Source organism: Zosterops lateralis, assembly GCF_965231275.1.
Source record: "Zosterops lateralis genome assembly, chromosome: 6".
NCBI classification, from domain to species: domain Eukaryota; kingdom Metazoa; phylum Chordata; class Aves; order Passeriformes; family Zosteropidae; genus Zosterops; species Zosterops lateralis.
In genome coordinates, this window is record NC_139761.1 from 34,111,659 (window position 1) to 34,132,537 (window position 20,879).

General features: G+C 43.9%; 1 protein-coding gene across 4 annotated transcripts in view; it reads left to right on the top strand.

The window, feature by feature from the left end:
- Nucleotides 1-13,498, top strand: part of GALNT16 (polypeptide N-acetylgalactosaminyltransferase 16) — a 75,734-nt gene extending 62,236 nt beyond the window's left edge. For 2 of the 4 annotated variants that reach the window (XM_083863166.1, XM_083863169.1), the window contains exons 14-15: nucleotides 205-321; nucleotides 7,428-11,189. In XM_083863166.1, the coding sequence (XP_083719292.1) occupies nucleotides 205-321; nucleotides 7,428-7,565 (255 nt within the window). In that variant the 3' untranslated portion in view covers nucleotides 7,566-11,189. Of the gene's footprint in view, nucleotides 1-204; nucleotides 322-7,427; nucleotides 11,190-13,404 lie in introns of those variants that run through there. The other 2 variants (XM_083863167.1, XM_083863168.1) reach the window with 2 other exon arrangements.
- Nucleotides 13,499-20,879: the final 7,381 nt, after the last annotated feature.

The window sequence follows — 20,879 nt, forward strand, 5'->3', positions numbered from 1 at the left end:
GAGAACATGTCTGCTGTGTGAAAGCCTGAGCATAAACTTCTGATCAGCTGACAACTGCTGTGGTAGTCGTCCCAGGGAGCCTTTCATAGGAAGAGAACAAAAGACAGAGTTTTTTAAAATATCTGATAGAAAAAGCTCTCTCTCTCTCTCATCTGATCACTGTTGGGAACCTAATGGAACCTTTCTTTTTTTCTTATTCCAAAGGAGTGGATATTCAGTGACCCTTTAATTAGACAGCAGGACAAGTGTCTTTCCATTACCTCCTTCTCTACTGGTTCTCAAATCACACTGGAAGCTTGCAATCAAAAAGACGGCAGACAGGTGGGTAACTGCACCTCTTTCTAATGCCTTCATTGCCTCATACCAGTGTACCTACATCAATGCAGCCAGCAGGGGAAAACCCAGGACTATTAAAGCACATTAATTAAAGTCCTTTCCATCTACTACATCTCCCTCTCTGGTGTGTTTCATAAGCTTGGATGTATGACAGAGTGTGTGACCAAGCAGGAAGAGCAGTATGGGGGTGTCTGCTCTGCCTGGGCCCTTGGCAGCATGGTTGGCTTCAGCTCAGCTGCTTCCAAACTTTGCTTCTTGGATAAGTTTATGTGCAGCCACATTGGTGCATGGATGAAGCACAGCACCAAAAAGAGGTGGGTGAGGCAACTGCTTTGAGATACCAAAGGGAAGGGGGATGTGTGCTATCATTTGTTTATTTAATTTGAAGTGAGAGAGCTGTGTTGTTCTTTGTGCTGTCTTTGGACTTGTGAGCAGACCTTTAAAAGTGAGTGCATGCAACTCATTTAAGAGATACTGACTGACACAAAGCGCTGTATGTTCCACCTGAACTGCTCCCTGTAGGAAAAATACACAGCAGCAATGTTCCCAACAAACATTCCCACAGCAGCTCTTTGACTTATGCTGTTTCCAAGACATGCATCCCTGATCTACCAGGACAAATCAATCATTTTGCCTTAGAACACCAGGTAAGGGACAGCCTCTGCAATGGCTAGGGTGCCCTCAACAGAGGCATGATGTGCCTTTTTATCAGAACTGGGCAAAATGCAAAAAGGCACAATGCAACACTGGCAGACAGCAGATTGGACTTGTTTCATTCCCAGTTCCCATGGTTCCTTCTACACCAAGAGAGAACAAATTTTGTGTCATCTAAGGCTATGCTGACTCTGTGCTTTCTGACATGTGTATTGTTTTGATAGCCCAAAGATAGAGGATGGCTCAGCTTTGACCAGTTCTCAGCAACAACTTCTAATGCTTTATGAATCCTTGAATTTAGTTCTTCCTGAAAGAAAGCACTGAAATCCAGTCATGACCATTTATGGAAAACCTGTGTAGACTTTCCTCCGGAGGGTTGGTTAATGCAGAAATGCCTCAAAGAGTTGTCACTATGAGTGCGCTTGGAAAAGTCTGAGTTTGGATTAGTCTGCAAGGGTATCCCAGGTGGGCTGTACTCGCCTGCTCTCTTTTCTTGTCAGCAATCACTCATCCCATTGCTGTGTAATTAGGTCAGTTAGCTTCTCCTTATGTGCCTTGCAGTATTTTCCACCCTGGCAGCAGAGAGGACTTTAGCAGCTGCCAAAATCAGCTGTCTTTCCCTGCTTCCTCTGTCATGGAAGGACAAGGGTCCCCCAAGGAGGGTGGAGTCCCAGCTGTGTCAGAAGCCAGAAGAGAGATTAATCCACAGTAATGCAAACAGGCTTATTCTGCTGCTGGAATAGGATTTATTGAGTTGTGATGTGTTGATTATATACAGGCTCATTATAAAGACATACACACACTTAAGGGTGTGAGCTGTTGTTTTCCATTACCTTATGTGAGCAGACTGCACTTATATCAAGGACTTGACCCAGCAGATGATTTAACCAACTGATACTAAGCAAGGATTTTGTTTAAGCATTTCAAATAATTCGAGACTGATTTGAATTGCAGCTGCCATTCCAAACTGCCTTGAGACTGAAGGGATAAGGTGGGGTGAAGTGGGAGAAATGCATTTGAATTTTTAATGTAATTTGTGTTGAATTGCTCTTAAACGTTGGGGTCTTTTTTGTATTCTCAAACTCCCATTTAGAAATTTCTACTTATAAAGCCAATTCTACTTGCAATGCTCAAGTTTGTTGTGTTCCTAGGGAATGTTGTTATGGTTCTTTCCTTCCATAAACACAACAGTAATTGTTGTTAACACTGACATTAAATTTTAATTAGCTAGAAGTCAGTCATCTTTTAAACTATTCCATTCTCTTTCCTCCTGGTATTTGAGAAGTTGATTTCCAAGAAAGAGCAAAGCTGGAAGGAACAAATTCCCTCAGTTGTCCTACAGCTTGCCTGTCTCCCCATGGATACTCACAGCCCAAAGTGCAAGTGCTGGGGGAGAGCAGTGCTTCCAAACTGTGCATGAGTGTATCACTTCTCAGAAAGTCAGAGGAGCTGAGTAGAGGGAGGGAAGCTGAGCCACTTTGCAGAGCTGAGTCCTGACTGTGTGATGTGGTCTGAGTGGAGGAGGGTGAGCGTGGGCAACATGCATCACACACATCATGTGTACAATATCCTAAAAGGAGATGGCCGCGTAATGAAAGTCCAGCTTTGAACATCTTTCCTGTCATTGTCATCAGGGATCTGTGGCGAAAGATGTTGGGTTTTTTGGATGTAGATTTCATGGCTGTGTCTGAGTCATGAAAAAGCAACATTTCCGACAAAAGATGGTACATGTGACAGCTTTGGTTTTTAGTGTCCTGGGAGTAGATTGGTTAGATCATTATGACAGCACCACACAGCTCCTAAAGTTGGTTTCTGCTTTCAAACACACTGAAGCTGTGCCCATGATACACAGCTGTTCTGCATTAAGCATGTCCCAAGGACAGTTAATTTTGTTGTAAATTTTGAGTGCTAAAAACAGTCCATCCAATATATAGGTAATACTCTAGCAGAGGCTTTAGAGTATTACAATTTGTGTCTAGAGTATTTCCTCAAAATAAGTCTAGAATTTTGCAAGCAGGAGGATATGAGACAATAGCCACATTTCAGATGATTTTTGGTGCTGTCAGACTCCCTTGGGTTGAAAGAAACCAGAAATGAAATCTATTTGGCAACATGATCCTGTTGATCATTCAACAGCAACAGCTGGCACTGCTAGCAGAAGACCAGCCAAAAGCTATTCTGCATAATCAGAACTAGATTTCAAAGCAGATGGATGTTATCCATAATGTTATTTGGAGAATAGCATTTTTTGTTGAATGCACAATAAATTATTGCCTTCAGCTTTGGTTTTTGGCTTCGAGTGACAGTAGGAGTGGTGTTTTAATTTGTATTATAGTGAGGACAAATAGAAGGCAAAGTGAGAGTCAGACACTAAAACAAGAGAATGAAAATGAGAAACATTGGCACAGTATTTCCCAACAGAACAAGAAATGCTGAGAAATCCTATTAAACAGCTATATTTCATTAAAATGTTCTGAAGGAATGTGACCTCAGCCTGAAAATGAGGACACTGGGTTTTCTTGTGAGACAAACACTATTTGAAATCCTGTGTCCCTTTGTATACCATTGGGAAATTTTTTCCCGCTTTACTTCTCAGTGTATATTACCTCAAGATGAATGCAACTTTATATTAAGTATCTGAAAAGAAAAGGAGTGAAAGCCTGTCTATTTGAAAGCACCTGACTCAGCATCTTTATGACAATAAGTAGGTAAAACAATACTGGCAATAGGCCATACACTGAAAGTAGTTTTCAGGAGACAAGGGTTTCTTTTAGTTGTGATTTAGTTTTACAAATTTAAGTGCTCAGAGGAAGACAGTGCTTGCTGGATGCTGCTGTGAGCTTTTCCATCCTCTGTCTCTGCTCATATATTTAAAATTTAGTGCTCAAGACCAAATTCAGACTGTCCATGGCTCTGCAAATACACTCAATTACAACTTACAATGTCCTTGGCTACTCCAGTTATCACTTCTCCATACATTTCTCTTTGAAATATCTCAGTCCTCATGAGCAAAATCTGCCTTTCTCAGCTGTGCCTCCTGAGCTTGGCCAATTCTACTGTTTCACAGTTAGGATTTTGAGAGAAACCCTGGACTGTCTGGATTACTGGGGGTTAAAAGAGAACTTAGGCTACTGTAAACAATTTCAGCTCTTGTATATATTGGATAGAAGAGGACTGGCTATTTCTGACTTTTCTCTTAGTATTTGTACATGGAGTGCTTTCATCCAGCCACCTAAAAATACATTGAAATTATAAATAAAAAAGAGGGAGAGAGAGATTTACAAAATATGGGGGAAATCTTGGGTTGACACTGGGGAAGAGGATCAAGACACAATATTTCAAAGAAAAAAAACTGATTCTTTTTTTTCTTCCTCCATCTCCACTCCAAACCTACTCTGACCAGTAAACTGTATTATCTCCATCTGCACAAGAAAGGGAGACCAAAGAGAATTTTCAAGCCAAAAATTTTCAGATTGTGCAATGCCTGTATCTTCCAAAAGCTTTCCTTCCTAGTACAGTCATAATGTCTGGGTGTAGAAGAAGAGAGGATTCCCTGTAACATGTATGCAGGAGGTGTCTGCTCTGTTTATTTTTTTGCTAAAGATGGTCATTATTGATATAATTTAAAACTTATCAGTCCAGGCTTCCCTTGTGGTCTGTGGAGAAAGCTGGGCCCTCCCAGAAGGGGCTTGTACGTTGGACCCCTCCATAACTATGTCACCAGGCAACTAGTTTAGACTAAATTGCTCATTTCTGAGGTGGCTGACAGTGGGGGATTAGTGTCCTATCTCCTGTTTCCATCCATTCCTACCACCCACCCTCCTGAAGGGTCTGAGATATGATGTGTCCCTGCAGGGCAGGATGTTGGGCTGCCTTTGGTAATCCTGTGGTCTGCAGTCAGGCCTTGTGAAAGGTTCAGGTGCAGTCAGGGGAGTTGCTCTGGTATCTCATGAAGGGCAGAAAAGCAGTTTCTGATCAGAATAGGTAAAATTCATCATTATGAAAATACCCCATGTGTTTGAGATGAGGAGCCCTACTTTGGTTTTTACTGTCAGTATTCTTTATAACAGCCACATACATGGCACGTCCCTGCAGTCCAGGTGAGCCTCACCTTCAACTCTCATCTTCTCTCCTCCTCCCCCTTCCCCATCCTTGCCCCACTTTATTTTGAACAGAGGGATCTGGGCTGACTTGATGTGCTGGGCTTTCCAGTGGTGTGATTCACTGAGAAGCTGATTGATTTTGTTAGCAGCAGCAGATGTGCTCTGGGGAGTGTTTTCTGGTGTCCTGCTGAGCCTGTTGCTGCAGACTCTCCCTGCAGACATCACAGTGGGTACCTGCTCAGCATGGACAGGTGCCACAGTAGCAGGTCTCTCATCTGAAGGGATAACACCAGCAAGCCTCCCATGGTGTTTGTTTTCTCCTGAACAGTGAGAGGAAAGAAGAAAACCAGTGTCTCTTGGTAACTGGCCTTGTCCTCCATCTCAATTCTCATAACAGCATATTCTTCTACAGCAGGGGTTTTTGATGAGCTGTAGGGTGTGTGGGAGAGGCAGCTGGCAAGCTTCCTCTCATGCACAGGGCAGCATGGAGACTGAGAATTGACAAATACAGAGAGGTAGAGGGAGAGTGGAGGGCAAGGAAGTAAGTGTGCTTTGGAGAAGGTCAAAAGGCCTTCACTGGGGTGTCTGTGACACTGGGAGATGCTGGTGGAGAGGCTGTCTTGCAGCAGTGGGACCCACTAGGCACAGAGTGCAGCTTGCCAGGGGAGAAGACCCCCTCCTTTACACTCCAGCATTACAGCTGCTGCTTTATGATATTAACTCTTCCTCGGCTCTTTGTAGGGAGGCTTCTGCCAGATGGGAGCCAGATGGCTCTGGGACCTGTGTAGGCAGTGGGTTGTAGCAGCTGGTGAGGGCATTGTAGTGCAAAGACTATATTGTATCTTCCTGTCCATCATCACTGCATTCCTCTGCCCCCTTCTCTGTTAAGATCAGCTTCTTCCTGTTGCAAAAACAGCTCTCCTTTAGTGTTGTCCTGTCAAACAGGGCTAGCAATACTGCAAATTGAAGCTGCCTCTGGTATTAAGATTTGAAGAAATACGTGATACAGGAGCAACAGATTACTCTGGGCTTTGTAAGTGCCCTGCCCTCCAAGACACATAACAGCTGCTAGCAATATGTGAAGATCTTAAACCACACAGCTTGTGGCAGTCCTTTTGCTGTGCTACCAAAGAATTAAAATGTTTGTAGGTTTTGACATTGTCCAGATATTATGGAAAATTCCCACTGCATATCTTTTCTACAATGCTCCTGAGGTCCATCAGTATTGTCATACTGTTTCTTCATCAGCCTCATGGGTTAGCCAGAACATTCTCATAATATTCCTAAGCTCTTTATTGACTGAGTGAGCACCCAAACCACAATTCTAACTGGGTCATCTGACTGGGTCAGTGTGACTGAAAAGAATGAAGGGAAAATCCCTGGAGCCTGGACCTCATAATCTTCTCAACCTGTTGAGCTCAGCTGTGCCCCACTAGAGATGAATGACAGTGCCTCATCTAGGAGATCCCAAATCCACAGACTAGTTTCTACTTCTTTCTGTTATCATCAGCCACAGTGTTCCCAGTTTCTGGGGTGTTTTTTTTTTTTTTTTTTTTTTTTTTTTTCAGCAGGGATCAGCCCTTTCCCAGCAGAATTTTAAATTCAAGGTTAGGCCACATTTTTGTTTCCTGGTAAGTAGCACAACCAAAGTGGACTTTTAGGAAAGGGTTGTATATGGAACTTTCTGGATTTGATGAAAAAAGAGATGAGGGAACAATGGATAAGAGGGAGATCCAGTCAAACAATAGAAAGTGTGATTTTTGCTGTCTGTGGACAGGTTGCTTTCAGTGTTTGGAGACATTTTGGTGCTTTCCATGGATTGGAAATCAGGCATAGGAGGGTTCCAAGTTTTGGCAGGAATCTGGGTGCCCAGGACAGAGAATGGCCTGGAAACTGTGACTGTAATATGCTTTTAAAATGCCATTACTTACTGATTTTTGTGTTGATAGAATCACAGCATCATAGAATACACTGGGTTGGAAGAGGCCCATCTGGGTCACTGAGTCCAATTCCTGGCCCTTCACACAACACCCTAAGAGTTACATCATTGTCCAGGTGCCTCTTGAATGCAGCCAAGGCTTGGTGCTGTGACCACCACTGTTCTTTGCCTTCTAGATGCTTCTGAGTATCCAGCCCTGTAACTCAGCTAAACCCTAACCCTACCTGACTGCAGGTATCATTAGTACAGGGAATCAGTGATTTAGGGATGCTGCCCATACCCAGATTTTCATCCTCCCCTGTTGTTGGAATTTACTTGAGATTACCCTCATCTTGAACTCACAGTTCTGTAGGGGAATGGAAGTAACATCATGTGTTTTTTGTGTCTTCTCACAGAAGTGGAAGATGAAAGGCAGTTTCATTCAACACTTTGTCAGCGGTCTCTGCCTGGAAAACCAGACTGGAAGAGTGGTGACCAACCCCTGTCAAGCAGGTGTACCTGGCCAACAGTGGGAGCTGCTACAAGCAACATGATGGTAGCACAGAGATCTCCTTGTTTCTTTGTGCATGAGACTTTGGGAACAGAGAGGAATCAGGAAGGGAGGAATGGTTTTGTATGTCTGACCCTAAATGTTTTCATTGTGCCCATCAGTAAGCCACCATTTCAGCTGAGCACTTGATGTTTTTGAGCTTTTCAGGGAAGAAGCTGGGGATGAGAGAGATCAGGACAGTTGTCAGAATCTTCCTATCTGTTGTCTTAAGTTCTCCTTTGTAGCTGATGCCTGTGCACAGCTGCACCTAGAGGTGGAGGAGGACCCAGCGCAATACTTGCATCTCTCCTTTCCTTTCTCTGCATCCAGAGTCCTCAACCTTCAGTCCAGCAGCTTAGGCTATGCTTGTACAAACATTGGCAGCTCTTGCCTTCCCTGGCTTTTGGCTCTAACACTGTGCATCATTTATGCATATGTCTCTCAGTGAGGACTGGCCAGAAGAGTTATCATGATCGGTGGAGAGGCTGGAAAACAGCTAGCAGATCCTGAGGGCAGGTTTATCACCTCTTTTTGGTGGGCCCATTCCTTCTTCTGTCCACAGTAGGTGCCCTACAGCCAAATGTGCTGTAGGCATTGCTGACAAGAGGGATTGAAAAGGGACAATCTCTTTTACCAGCCTAACCAGGAATTGTTTCAGGGGCTATTCCCTGTTGAAGTCTTCCTTACAGCTTTTTTATGTGTGGAAGGCCAGCCCTGCCTCCAAGAGTGGCTCAAGCCTGCAGGTTCAGGGTACCATGTTCTGGTGGAGCCAGTCAGAGAGAGGTGCCAACACCTGGGGATGTTAGGGAACCTGGGACTGTTCTCTGCCTGCTCTTCCTGGTGCTACCAGCCACTGCCCACTGCAGCCCACAGCAAAGTTGGTGCACAGATCTGTGTGGGCAGCACACACAGACAGAGGTGCTGCCCATGGCTCAGGCCTGTGGCAGGAGCCCACTCAGATCCCCACTGGGAGTGACAGAAGGGGACAGCCCCTAGGTCATAGCTGACTTCTTGCTGCTGGCTGGGCAGGGCCATAGTTCTCATTTTTGTCTCTTCAGTTCTGTGAACAAAGCCTGGCATGACAAACCACCCACTCCCTCTGTCCGGTTGATTTTCCTTCTCTCTAAAAAAGATGAGGCAAAAAGGCTGGGGCTGCTCTACTTTTGACATCCCTCTCATTCTGGTGAGCACCTTGGGGAGAGGTTAGCTGGTGAAGCTGAAACTGCCCCCTGCACAAATGCTGCCACAGTGCAGGCCTGCTCTAAGAGAGGCTCCTTCATATTCTGGAGATAGCAAAGACACTGGTGGTCTCTAGCTGGCATCCCAATCCTGCTCCCAGTTACCAGTCAGCTCTAGCCATGTGTGGGTTTTCAAACCTGCCAGGGGATGCTTACCTGTTCAAATAAAGTCCCCACAACCTTACCATCTCCTAACTAGATCTGTTAAATTTTCCTCTTGAGATAGATTTTGTGAACCAACCCTCCTTTCCAAGAACCTGACAGGGGAAGCAGATGGTGGGGCTCTCTTCATTAGGCAATTGGTTGCCTGGATCCTTTCTGATCTGGTGTAGAAGAAACAGGTCATTCATTTGGATTCTAAACAGCTGTTTGCTTTTGATCATGTTTGTATCTCTTTTTAATTCTTTCTCTTAGCTAGATATTAGCCCAAACAGTTGACAAAAGAACAGATAAAGTTCTTCATACATTGCATGCGCTTAGTCTGAAAACTGGACAATGTTTTTTGTTCTTGGTTTAAAAAAGTTAAATCCATCATGTGGCAGGAGCTCTTATCCTGTCTCCCCCTTCACTTTGATACCATATCTCCATCTCAGCACTGATTAGCCAGAAGAATGACCTGCCTGCACTGTGAAAACTCACTAGGGAGTTCTTTTTGATCCTTATAAAATGGTGCAGCTGCTCTTCTGTGTGGAAATGAGGGCACTGACTCTGCAGTGATTTCTCTTTTCCTGTGTAGAGATGCTTTGGGCCAGAAGCACTGAGGTCAGGAGAGGGCAGAGAAGGAAGGAAAATAGCCTAGGAATGGAGCAAGAGCAGGCCAGACAGACTCATTGAGGGGAAAAATACATCCTATTAGGTACTGCATTTTTAAACAATATACAGGAGATGGCCCTTTCAGAATAGCATCATTATGCAGTAGGAGACAGGAATAGTCAAGTTCTTACCTACCTGGCTTGAAAAATATTGATGCAAAGATAGATAAAGGGCCACTGAGCTGGTACTTACTGGTTTGTAAGCTCTGTATACAACGAAGTGTGAAAGGATTACATATTTTCATCAAAACAAAGCCTAAGTGGACCATCTGACCTCCCCCCATTTCACTCTCCAGCAGTTTATGTGTGGCAGCTAACAGCATGTTCAATCCTCTACCAGGTACTGCCTTCTTCCTCCCTGCTCCCACTGTGTGTGTGCAGCTTTCTTGCAGTTCCTTCTTCATAACCACTCTGGGACCAGGACCCATCTCCTCTACAAACAATGCTCCTGACTGCTGCAGACCACAGAAGCTCTGCTTATTTACAGTCTCCAAGCTCTGGGCCAGCCCTAATTCAAAGGGCTCTTGTCAGCACGATGACTGCTGCCCTTCACTGTGTGTTTGGCTCCCATGCTGGAGGCTGCTGACTGCTCCTGGGGCAGACATACCTGGACTAGCTGTGTTGATTTGTGCCTCTCTTCCTACTGCTCTCCTGGAAGAGTGTGAACTGGCATCCTTCTTGGGCTGTGTCTTGGTTTAGGGTAAATTTGGGAGGAGGTGTCTGAATGGGGTGAGCTGGGGCTGCTGAAGATGGAACACTCTCCTGCTTCAGATGCCCTGGCCTGGGGGAGGAAAGGGCAAAGGTGGACACATGCTAGGTGTCAGTAACTCAAATTGCTTGTGGAGTTTGGAGTTTCATTTTTTAATTCTGCCTGGTTTTGGACATGTTCACCTGAGGTCATCTCCCAGCTGCTCACTCTTCTGTCTGCTAAAGCATTGCTTTAGCTCAACATAGACCTCCTTGTACATCATCTTTTGGAAGTTGTTGGTTTCCAATGTATTTTAGCAGTTGCTGAAAAGGAGGTACATTACAAAAGGCTGCTGTCAAGTGTGGGCAAACTGAACTTCTTCTTGGAATAAACAAAGTCTTGTTCAAACTCATTATTAGCATACTCTACATTTCCCTTGCACTGAAGGGAAGGAAGAACAATGTTATCTCTACTTTTTTCCCCAAGGTCCCTGCAGTACTGTGTTTTTTAACGGGTGTCTGTTAAGATTTCTTTAAGCAAACTGACTATTTTTAACAGTCAGAACAAGCAGCTGCTCACCCTTGTTTTCCTGTTTACTTTAAACAGCCCCCTAGACTGTCAAGACAGAGCATTTGCATTGGTAATACCCTTAAAGAAAGCTGTTACTGTATCAGAGCATCCAATGTAATTAAATTCCTGTGTTGTGAACCAATGGGGGTTTATTTAAGAGGAGCTGAATCTACTGTTGTACAGAAATCAGTTTCAAAAGATTTATTTTTCCCACTCACTTTTAAGTTGCACTTTGCCAGATGTAATTTATGTGGAACCCAGATTAGTTTTCCTTTTTCTTCAAAAAAAGCATGTGCCAGAATCTGTTAATGCCTGGAATAAAATCCGTTTTGAAATAAGCGTTTCAGCCTGTTCTTATTCCTCTTTGCTTCCTCTACTGGAAAAGGGCATCCTTTCTTTTCTGGTCCCCTCCTCTGTCTCTCACTGGTTTTGTTCCCTAGATATACATACTCCAGTTCTTTCCGTGGGTTTGTGAGTTGCCTCAGGAGGGATACTGCTGGAGCAGGCAGAGATTTTTTAGGATACAATGGTGTACCAGTTGAAAAGGAGTGAAATAATCCTTCTCAGCTGGATAGGGACACAAGTATCCTTCCTGGCAATTAATGGGCTGACTTACATGCTGAAAGAAATAGCTGGGGTTGTGGGGAGTGAATTCTTCCTGTTACTCCCTGCTTGCTACTTTCCTTAAGCTAGCAGCCTGACTATTTTTTACATAAGCCTCCCAAAGACCTTTCTTCTCTTCTGACTTGAGGCCAAAGAAGCATCACCACCCACAGATGTCTCCTAGCATGTGCATCACTGAGCTTCAAATATTGTTGCTCCCCAAGGAGGCTGGTAAGCTTTTCTAACCTCATAGTATTTAAAACAAAAAGAGATGTGAAAAAGAAAAAGAGAGATAGAAGAAAAAAAAAAAAAAAAGAAGAGAGAGGAAAAAAAAAAAAAAAAAAGAGAGAGGAAAAATAAAGCCCAGCCAGCAGTGCCAATTTGGAGACTTTGAGTTTAAAATCAGGGCTTAACAGCCTGCCAGTTCACCTGGCAGAGGCTTTTTCAAACTAGGATCAGCTGGGTCTGCCTATACAGAAAGCAGCTGTGCCAGAGCATCTGTCTAAGGAAGGAGGGTGAAGATATGCTGGAAGTCAGCTGGTGTTGGGGGAACCACTGCTTATCTGTGCTGCCTGATGTTTGAGTGCTCTGGGAACTCAATAAAAAGGAGATTTGGGGCTTTCTCTCTTAGCATTGCTCTTGCAGCAGGACATGTTTGGGCTGTGTCCCTGGAGCTCTGCCATGCACATCCTGAGTAATGACTATCAAAATACCCTAGAAACCAAGAGGTTCTCAGGCTGTAATGATGGCTGGGAAGACCTTTTTTAGTCCTGCCTAGGAAAATGATAGAATTTTGATCTTCTGAAGAGCCAGACTAGAGGGTTGGGAGGGAAGGAGAAAGGGGTGTGGGCTGGGTTACCCTCTGAGGAGGACAGGGTCAGACATGCAGTCATCTGACACCTACATAAGATAGAGAAAAATTGGAGTAGAAACAGGTGCCTCAGAAGGGACTAGAACATCGTGTGGGAAAAATTATAGGGGAGTAATTTCTCTGCTGGAGGCTGAAAACCTAGAAACACTGTGTCCACAGCAGTCATACAGCTGGGTCAAGTTTAGTAGATGCTTTATCTAAAAAGGAAAATCAGTTGTTTGGATTTATTGTTTATTGGGGGTTTTTTTAATACACAAATACTTTATTTGAGAACTCACAAAGCAGATTATTTTCTTAGAAACAGAGGTATTCTCCAGGCTACATTCAGTAACAAATCTAGGTGCTAAGGGACCATCTTTTTCTGCAGTTTGTTAAAAGGTATTTGCTTGATACAGAGACTTTATGGAACGTCTCTTAATTCTCAAGACCCTCTGCTATTGGGCTGCAGGGTGTGGAAGGGGATATCTCTGGCCCTCTAACTGGACCTCTTCAGCATTTTAGAAGTACATTCTAAGTTCAGAAGCATCTGGAAACCTGACTGCTGCTCTTCCCTCGAGCAAGCATCTTAACATGCTCTCTGCATCCTTTCTCTTTTGGTCTCTACTGCTTGGTGAGTGTTCAGACAGGAGCTGAAGAGCTCCTGTATCCCTCCCTTTTAGGGGGCCTAAGATTCATTCCTTCATCATGACTTGTGAGAACTTTAAACAGAAGCAGAGAAGCCCTGGAGAACTGCAAATATTGAAATTAGATATTTAGACCTACCTGGAACAAAACTTGTTTTCAGTGTGTTTGTTTTGCTGCTATAGTAGCGAAAAATCAGCAGTACAGTTCTTTATGAAAATAAACAGGATATTTGCAGCATCCTGGACTTCTGGCTCTGCTTCTCCAGCAGAAAACTCTGTGCCCATGTGAGGAGAGGAGGCATTGCCTTTCCATCACTCTCCTAGCTGGGGTGTAAGGTAGCAGCCATCCCCATTTCTAGGGCTTTGTTTCTGTAAGGTGTTTTGCAAACAGTTGTGGTACAGTCCAGAGCTGTGTAAAAAATTGTTTCTTTGCTGCAGCATGTTGCAAAGGAGCCACTGGGCAAGGGAAGCCTGGGGACATGAGGGAAGTGAACAAACCTTTGATTGATCTGCATCTGTTTGAGAAATGCTGCTTAAATCTCACCAGTGACTGACCTGTTATGAAAACCAGGCCAGAACAAGGTAGTATTTCTGTGCTGAAAATGACACAGGTAAGTGTTCAGACTTGCCTTTTTTTGAGACATCCCATCTGAATGGAAATAGCTACTTCTGCTTGACTTATTGATGAAACTTATGCTTTACAAATCTGTGTCATTAAAATAAATTCAGTTTCATCTGTACCGCATGGTAGAAAAAAACAAGCTTGAGAGAAAAGATAACAAAATAACCCACTTGGGACAAAATTGTGTTTTGAATGTGATTTTGGTGGAAAACAGCTTTTCTCTCTTTGATTTCCATGGAAACTAGTACAGCTTACCATTGCCTGCAGCAGAGCTGAGCTTGGCAGAACAGCAGCAGTGTGCTGGGTGATGAGCTGGCCAGTGCCTGGGGGAGACACAAATTCATGAGCATGAAGTGAACAAAATGGGTTCACTGACCCAAAAGGCCACCCATGAACCCCTCTGCACTTCCAGGTCTGTCTACTTTCTTTTCCCAATGGCTCTTCTCCCTGAATTTTGTGTTCAAGAGTGCAGGGCTCCTTTGTCTTTCCCCATCCCAGTCTCAGCTGATGGATGGATCACAGTATGCCCTTCTCAAGCAGCTCCTTATAAGCATGGAGGCTGTTATCTGCTGGGGTGATGGTGAGCATTCTGAGGCTTCATCCCAGCTCTTGATGTCCCTTTTCACCTCCTGCCCTGGCATTGCATGTCATTGCCCCTTGTGGCTGCCATGGGGTCTCCTGGTGGTTGTTTAGTTCTGACCTGTGGACCTGCTGCTGTCTGCTGCTGCCTTCCTTTCAGCAGCTGGGTACCAGAACTGGCCCTGCAGTATGGCTGTATTTTGGAAGTGCCCAGAGCAGTTTCAGAGAAGTAGGACACCAGCATACAAAGCACAGAGAACAATTTATTTGAAGAAATGACATATTTTATAGTTCACCAAAGTTTGTGTGAATTTCCTTACCCACCAAAACACCTTGTTTCCCAGTCCTCCCATACAATGAGGGCAAACCAGAGATCATGTCAATGCTGGTATGTTTTGAAGGTGATGGCTTGCATTTCACCCTTGCTGAAGAGATGCAGTGCTGTTCCCAGAGCTGTGGCAAGCAGAAAAGCAGTGGATGGGGAAGTGCTGAAGTAAGTATGAGGACACTTAAGTGTGGCCATAGTTTCCATTCTAGGAAAAATGGGAAGAAGCTTGATGAATGCCTTTCAGCCCAATAGAGCAACAGGGTGAAGAAGAAAGAGATGTGAAAAGAGTAGGTGTCCTCCTGTGATGACTGGAGGCTAGGACAAGACTGTTGGCTCAGGCTCTCAGGAACACATAAACCTGTCTCTTGTTTCTAGTGCCAGCTACCCCCAGCCTTTCTGCAAGCTGTCCCATTTCATTTCAGGAGACAGCTTGGCCTGTGCCAGCCAGCCAGCACTTGGAAGAATATGCTCAGACTGTGACTTTCAAACCTCCCACAGAAGGCTTGTCATGCCAGCCACTGGCAGCAGGGTGCACTGGTGTGAGGGTGTCTGTATCTCAGGCTGCAGCAGAAAGTGGGGCACTGGGATGAGCTGAGCCTGATGTCCCAGCCCTGTCTTGGAGCCACCTGCCTCTCTCCTTGCTGTCTCTGAATACTGTTTCTTGAGTCTTGTTTCTCTGGATCTCAGTGAGGATCTGACAGTCCAAGGCTGACCAGAATTGAACTAGATCTTTTCCACCCCTCAACCCAGTGATTTCTGCCCTTTTTAAATAAACACAAGAACCATTGGTACTACATCTGGAAGTGCAGTGGTGAGAACATAAACAGGTAATTCTCAGTTTTGCCTCATTTTACCAAGGTTCAGAGCAAAAAGAATGTGTTCTGCTGTCATCTGTGATCCTCAGAGACTGCAAACCAGTCACATTATCCCAGTACTGCGACATGAAGTGACCTTGAATTCAGCCATCTTGGAAGAGCAAATAGGAACCTTTTTTTGTTGGTGTTTCTTAATAAATTAGGTGTATCCTAATAAAGCCTCCTCCTGTGAGTAATTTAGTTAATTGTTGACTTTTTTCCTTACTTGATTGGTGTGTGAGTTCTCTGTGGTCATGGTGCAGCATGAAATAGGATGTCCTCTCTCAGGCACCAGGGTCAGCACTGACTTGAAACACAGCTGGCACTGCCTGGACCTCAGGCTGGGCTGTACAAGCTGCTGGGGCCACCACGCTGGTGCTGCAACAATTTTCCTGGTCCCCTTGCTGTGCTAACTACAGCAGTGACTGCCCTGCAGCTGGTGTGCACACCTGCACCTACACCCTTGCTTCCCCAGGGTGAAATTCTGCTCTATTTACTCCTTGTGTGTTCTGCTATCACCTTCACTTACATCTGCATTCCTCCTTTCTGGTCTTGAAATAGATATTATGAGTAAGGAGGCTGAACAGAGAAACATTTTTCTTAGCAGAAATTGATGTTGGACTTTCTCCTCACTGCTGCATTTTTCTTTCTCTTTCTGCAGGGTTGTGTGGATGTTATTCATTAGTGCATACACTTGTCACATTTGGGAAACAGACTCAGTCTGAATTGCTCCTGCTTGGTCAAAATTTCTATTTGTGAATTTTGACATTATTGGCTTTAAGAAACGTGACTGGCTGGGACAATGCTGCTTGGCAGTCACCAGCTTTGTGGCAGAAGCAGCATTAAAGAACTGGACAAAGGCAGGTGTGAGATTGAGGGCTAGAGGGCAGCTTGGTGGTTATCCTGCTTGGTATTTCTTCAGCAACTGACACAGGGAAGCTGATATACAAATCTTGAAGGGACTACTAGGAAGGAGAGAAGTACAGCTAATGTTTGGATAGGGTTTGCATTCTGTACTGATAGTGTTCAGGGGATGCTCTGTACAGATCCTCCCTCACTGTCCAGCATCAATTCCCTTCTGAAACACCCTACCTATCTCAAGTTGTTAATCTGCAATACTGCTTAATACACTGATATTTCTGCCCAATAAGAACATCTTTGTACATGTGGATGAAGGCTTGACTCTGCTGGCTTATCACCTGGACTGCCTTTGCTGCTCAGAGTGCTGCAGGGCAGGGGACATGCCACTGGAGTTTCAATGACTCGGGTGTGCAGGGATCTGTTTGAAGCAGAAGTCGTTTTCTTCAGGCCATTTCTCAGATTTTTGAGGAAAAGTGACCAATTGTTGCAGACCTATTCCTAGCTGCCAGGTTTGCTCAGCCTGGTGTATTACACTTGCAGGCTGTTTTGTCCTTTTGGCCTGAGAAGTTTTAGTTTTTTAATTCATTCCCTAGACCAGGTTTACTGGCACAGGTGCAGCCTGACTGTGGATGGAGATATTCAGTTGCCAGAGGGGGATTGGGTTCCTTGCTCTTACCTCCTGCCAGATCTGGGATTTTCGTGGAGTGTACTCCTGTACCTCCAGGAGATTTGTTTAGGCTAAATCACTCAGCGTGTGAGAGCTGATGATGTGGCAGCCTGTTGATGAAAATATGTAATTAAAAATGTAACAGATGTAGCAAAGTCTAAAAGGTACCAAAGGGTCTTCTGCTGGGGGTGGAATTAGGGAGGGAGAATGTTCAAGCTGGTACTTTCACAGCTCCTCCCAGAGCTGCAGATTGTTCAATCTCTCAATTTTATCCCTCCTAAATGGTTCTTTAACTGGAGACTGCCCGTTATAACGCTGTTTACAAGGACTATGATGTCAAAGTCCCTCTAATTACCCCAAGATGAAGTGTCTCCTCTGCTTTCTTTCTGAGGAGATGAAAGCAATGTTCAAAGAGACCCACTTGGTACCGGAGCGCTTTTCAAGGCAATCAACTTTTCCAAGCTCTTTTTTTCCCCCAAGCAATCTAAATGCTAAATAGATCTTTAAAATAATTACCATATCTAAGAGGAAGAGCCATTTTCCCCCTGCAAACACCTGATGCTCATTAGCAACATTTAGCGTGTCACACATCACCTGTTTACTCTAAACTTTCATGGCAAGAGTTTGTCAGATACCTGCAAGTACTGAAGAGTCTGAGAAAGCCTCTAGAGCACAAATGCTCTGTCCTGAGAGGGAAGAGGTCTGTATTTCTTCAAAACACTTCCATTTCTCCCCTCCTCCAGGTAAGAAGCCTTTCTCAAGGTAGAGCTGTTCTTAGCTCTGCCTGCTAAAGCTGTTCTACTTTGGGCTTCATGTGATAATAAAACTTGGTTTGAACAAAGGGTGTATGACTCTAACATAGTGGTTGAAGAGCTTTCAGTCTCTGGAACAAGGCCCAAGATTACTTCAGGAATTACTTTGCATTTTTATTCAAGCAACTATTTAATTTCAAGCTCATAAACAGCCTTTGGAACGGTGTTGGGAATGAAAGACATTCCTGTAAATACCCCAGCTGCTACTAGAAAACTAAAATTACTTTTCCTCTGGTGCGGGTCATCCCCAGATATTCCACACCAAGGATTTTCAAAAGACTCTCATCATAAGACATTCAACATTTTGTCCTCAAATCCCTCTTGCCAGCCCCAGACAAGCCTACACAGCTTGGTGAAATAGAGAAAGCTTTGACTCTTGTCTTTCTATTATCAAATCAAGCAAAACGGAGGAACACTTTGTTTATGAGTTTCCTTAGCACTTACTCGCGCAGGTGGTCTGAACACAGCTGAGCCTAGAGTGCTTCTCTGTGGGTGTTGAAGCAGATCCTGAATTGTGAAGACTGAAATATGCATATCTGGTGTGTATCCAGCTTTGGACAACAACTGAACAGAGACTTTTATAATTCTGAAAATCTAATGATCCAAATCTCACCTACACCCTTTGGATATGGACTTCTGGACACCATACATCATCTGGGGTGCAGCCTGGAAAAGAGCCTGGAACCAACTGACTTTGAGTGGTGTTTTGGCTGGGATGCCAAAAATCCCTTTTAATGCACACTTCTTAAACTTCTTATTCAAATGTCTCATTTGAATAACGTGTGCTTCATTACCACAGGGGTTCTTATCCAGTAATATACTGCAAAGAAGGCTGAAGGTCTCCAATGAGGGGAGTTCACAGGACACTTTCATGGGTGTGCTTTGCATGGTAATGCAGTCAGCTGTGACCTCTGTGAACTCAGAGCCTCCAGACACCATGTTCATTAGTAAAAAGGATGATAAAATCTCAGAGGGATTTTTATGGTGTTGCTCAGAGGAAAAGCAGGCACTGCTATACAAGTTCCGTCTGAATTAATAATAAAACCTGACCCAGAGGACGGTGAGTATGTGTGAGAAGGGTTATCTGGAGGCTGTCCCTCATACCCCAGGGTTCCTACCAGCTGATCTGTTCAATCACATCCTAATCTGACCATAATCCTAGCAAGTGAATGAAAAGGAACTAGCAGGAAAGGGCCAGTGCCTGCTGCAGTGATGAGTGACCAGGCAAATCGTAAAAGCTGTAAAAGGTTTTAAGGAGATCAATATTCCCTGTCCACTCATTTCTAATTGGGCTTTACTGCAGGTCTCTGATTCATGTAGTTCATTAAATGGACTCAGATGGAGTTTCTATAACTGAGTTTATACTCTTAGGGCATACGATCAAAATAGCAACAGCAGCAATTGCCAAGGCCCCTAGAACTCATCTGGAGAAGTAATTGCAATAGCACTGAAGCTTTAGACTTCAAAGAAACACGGATGTGGCTAAATCAGTATTATTAATTACATTTAAATTTACAAAAAAAAGTTATCTGCCACGTTAAGGGTCACTTTAAAAGCCACCTAGTGCCACAAAGTACATATTTCAACTAATTTATTGTACCACTTGCATTTTGGGGCAAGTATTTTCTGAGTTTTCATGAAGCCCCTGAGTAAACAGCTCCTAAAGAGTAACTGTATCAACTATTTACATCATCACCAGTTCTCTCATTCTCAAGACACCATGCCCAAAACATCAAACTTGTGGAAACAAGGAGAAAAATATGTGGAAGGTACATGGAAAAAACCACTACCTTTCTACCTTAGGTCTTCACAAACCCTTTAATCTTCCCTGCAAGATACCTGTAGGAGATGCCTGCCAAGTAAACAAAAAAATCCAACAAAACTCCCCAACAGTAGAGTTCCTCTGTATATCTGATCAGATACAAGCACCACAAAACCCACTGAGCTGTTCCTGTCAATGACCTACACCAAGTGTCTAGGGAAAAAAGTAAGAACAGCAATTGCATGGTAGTCCCTCTCCCAAAACACTCCCAGGGCCCTCAGTTACTTCTGATGCACTGACACTCTGAGCCAGGGCTGCCATCCTTGCATTTGACAGTCATAATGGATTTCTCTTTATAAATAGTTTTATCTAAGTAAATAGGAAAATGGTGTGTTTCCATTCTTTGAGGATCTTATCCATTAATTAATTAGTACTACTAATTGCTAGTTAGGGGGAGTATCAGATTTTTGACAAAGGTAGAGCAGGAGATTATCAGTTAGGTCGATGCATGTGTGAGGAGGGAAAAGGAGGAAGTGCACCAAAGTGCTCATTATTAAGCTGCTCAGCTGGCATTGGGCTGGGACTTGTATTTTACTCTTATATTCCTCCAGGAGCTGTAGGAGAGTCTGGGCAAGACACAGAGGTAATTTTTTAAATTATGTGTCAGATACATTGAGGCTGAACCTCTATTCTCCCTGCAAGTAGGTTGGAGTGATGTCTAACTTCTAAAGACAGCATGCCTGGAGGTAGTCATGAATTTTCTATAGAAATAGTTTAAACAGAGAAGTCAGACTTATGGAACTTAAAATGTGTTGTTTGAGGTGTCTTTGGGGGCAGGTGAAGGCTGGTTAAGTTTCTGCTGGCTGCTCTTCCCTCTTAAGAGGCATATGGGGCTCTAAGTGAGCTGCTGAGGTGTCCTGTACCTAAGGAGAAAGGCTCTGAGGAGAGAGACAGACAGTGAAGGCAGCACACTGAGAGCTGCCTAGGTTATGCAACATGCTATCAAAATATTTAGTCCGTTAATTATAAGATGGAGGGAAGTGCCTGTTTTTCCTTGGACTTTTTAGAAGGGAAGTACCTCCTGAAGCTATGGCTGACCTGATTTGTGTACCTTTCTGCCAAGAAACAGAGCCACACAGTTAAATGTGGTTCCTACTCTGCTCATTTCAGACAAGCTTTGAATTCTCTGGAATATCTCAGGTGAGTGCCCTCATTAAGATCAAATACTTTGTTATTCTCATGTATTTCTTTCTTAAGCTTTCTAGTTGAAGTTATTTAATTTTGTATATATAATGGGTGCTTTTACTTGGACATGATAGAGGCAAGAATAGAGAGTAGTCTCTGAACAAAAAGAAAACATGCAATTTTAGGAGGCATTGAATTATTAATTCCTGGTTAAGACTAAAGCAGTATCATTACCACAGTGTG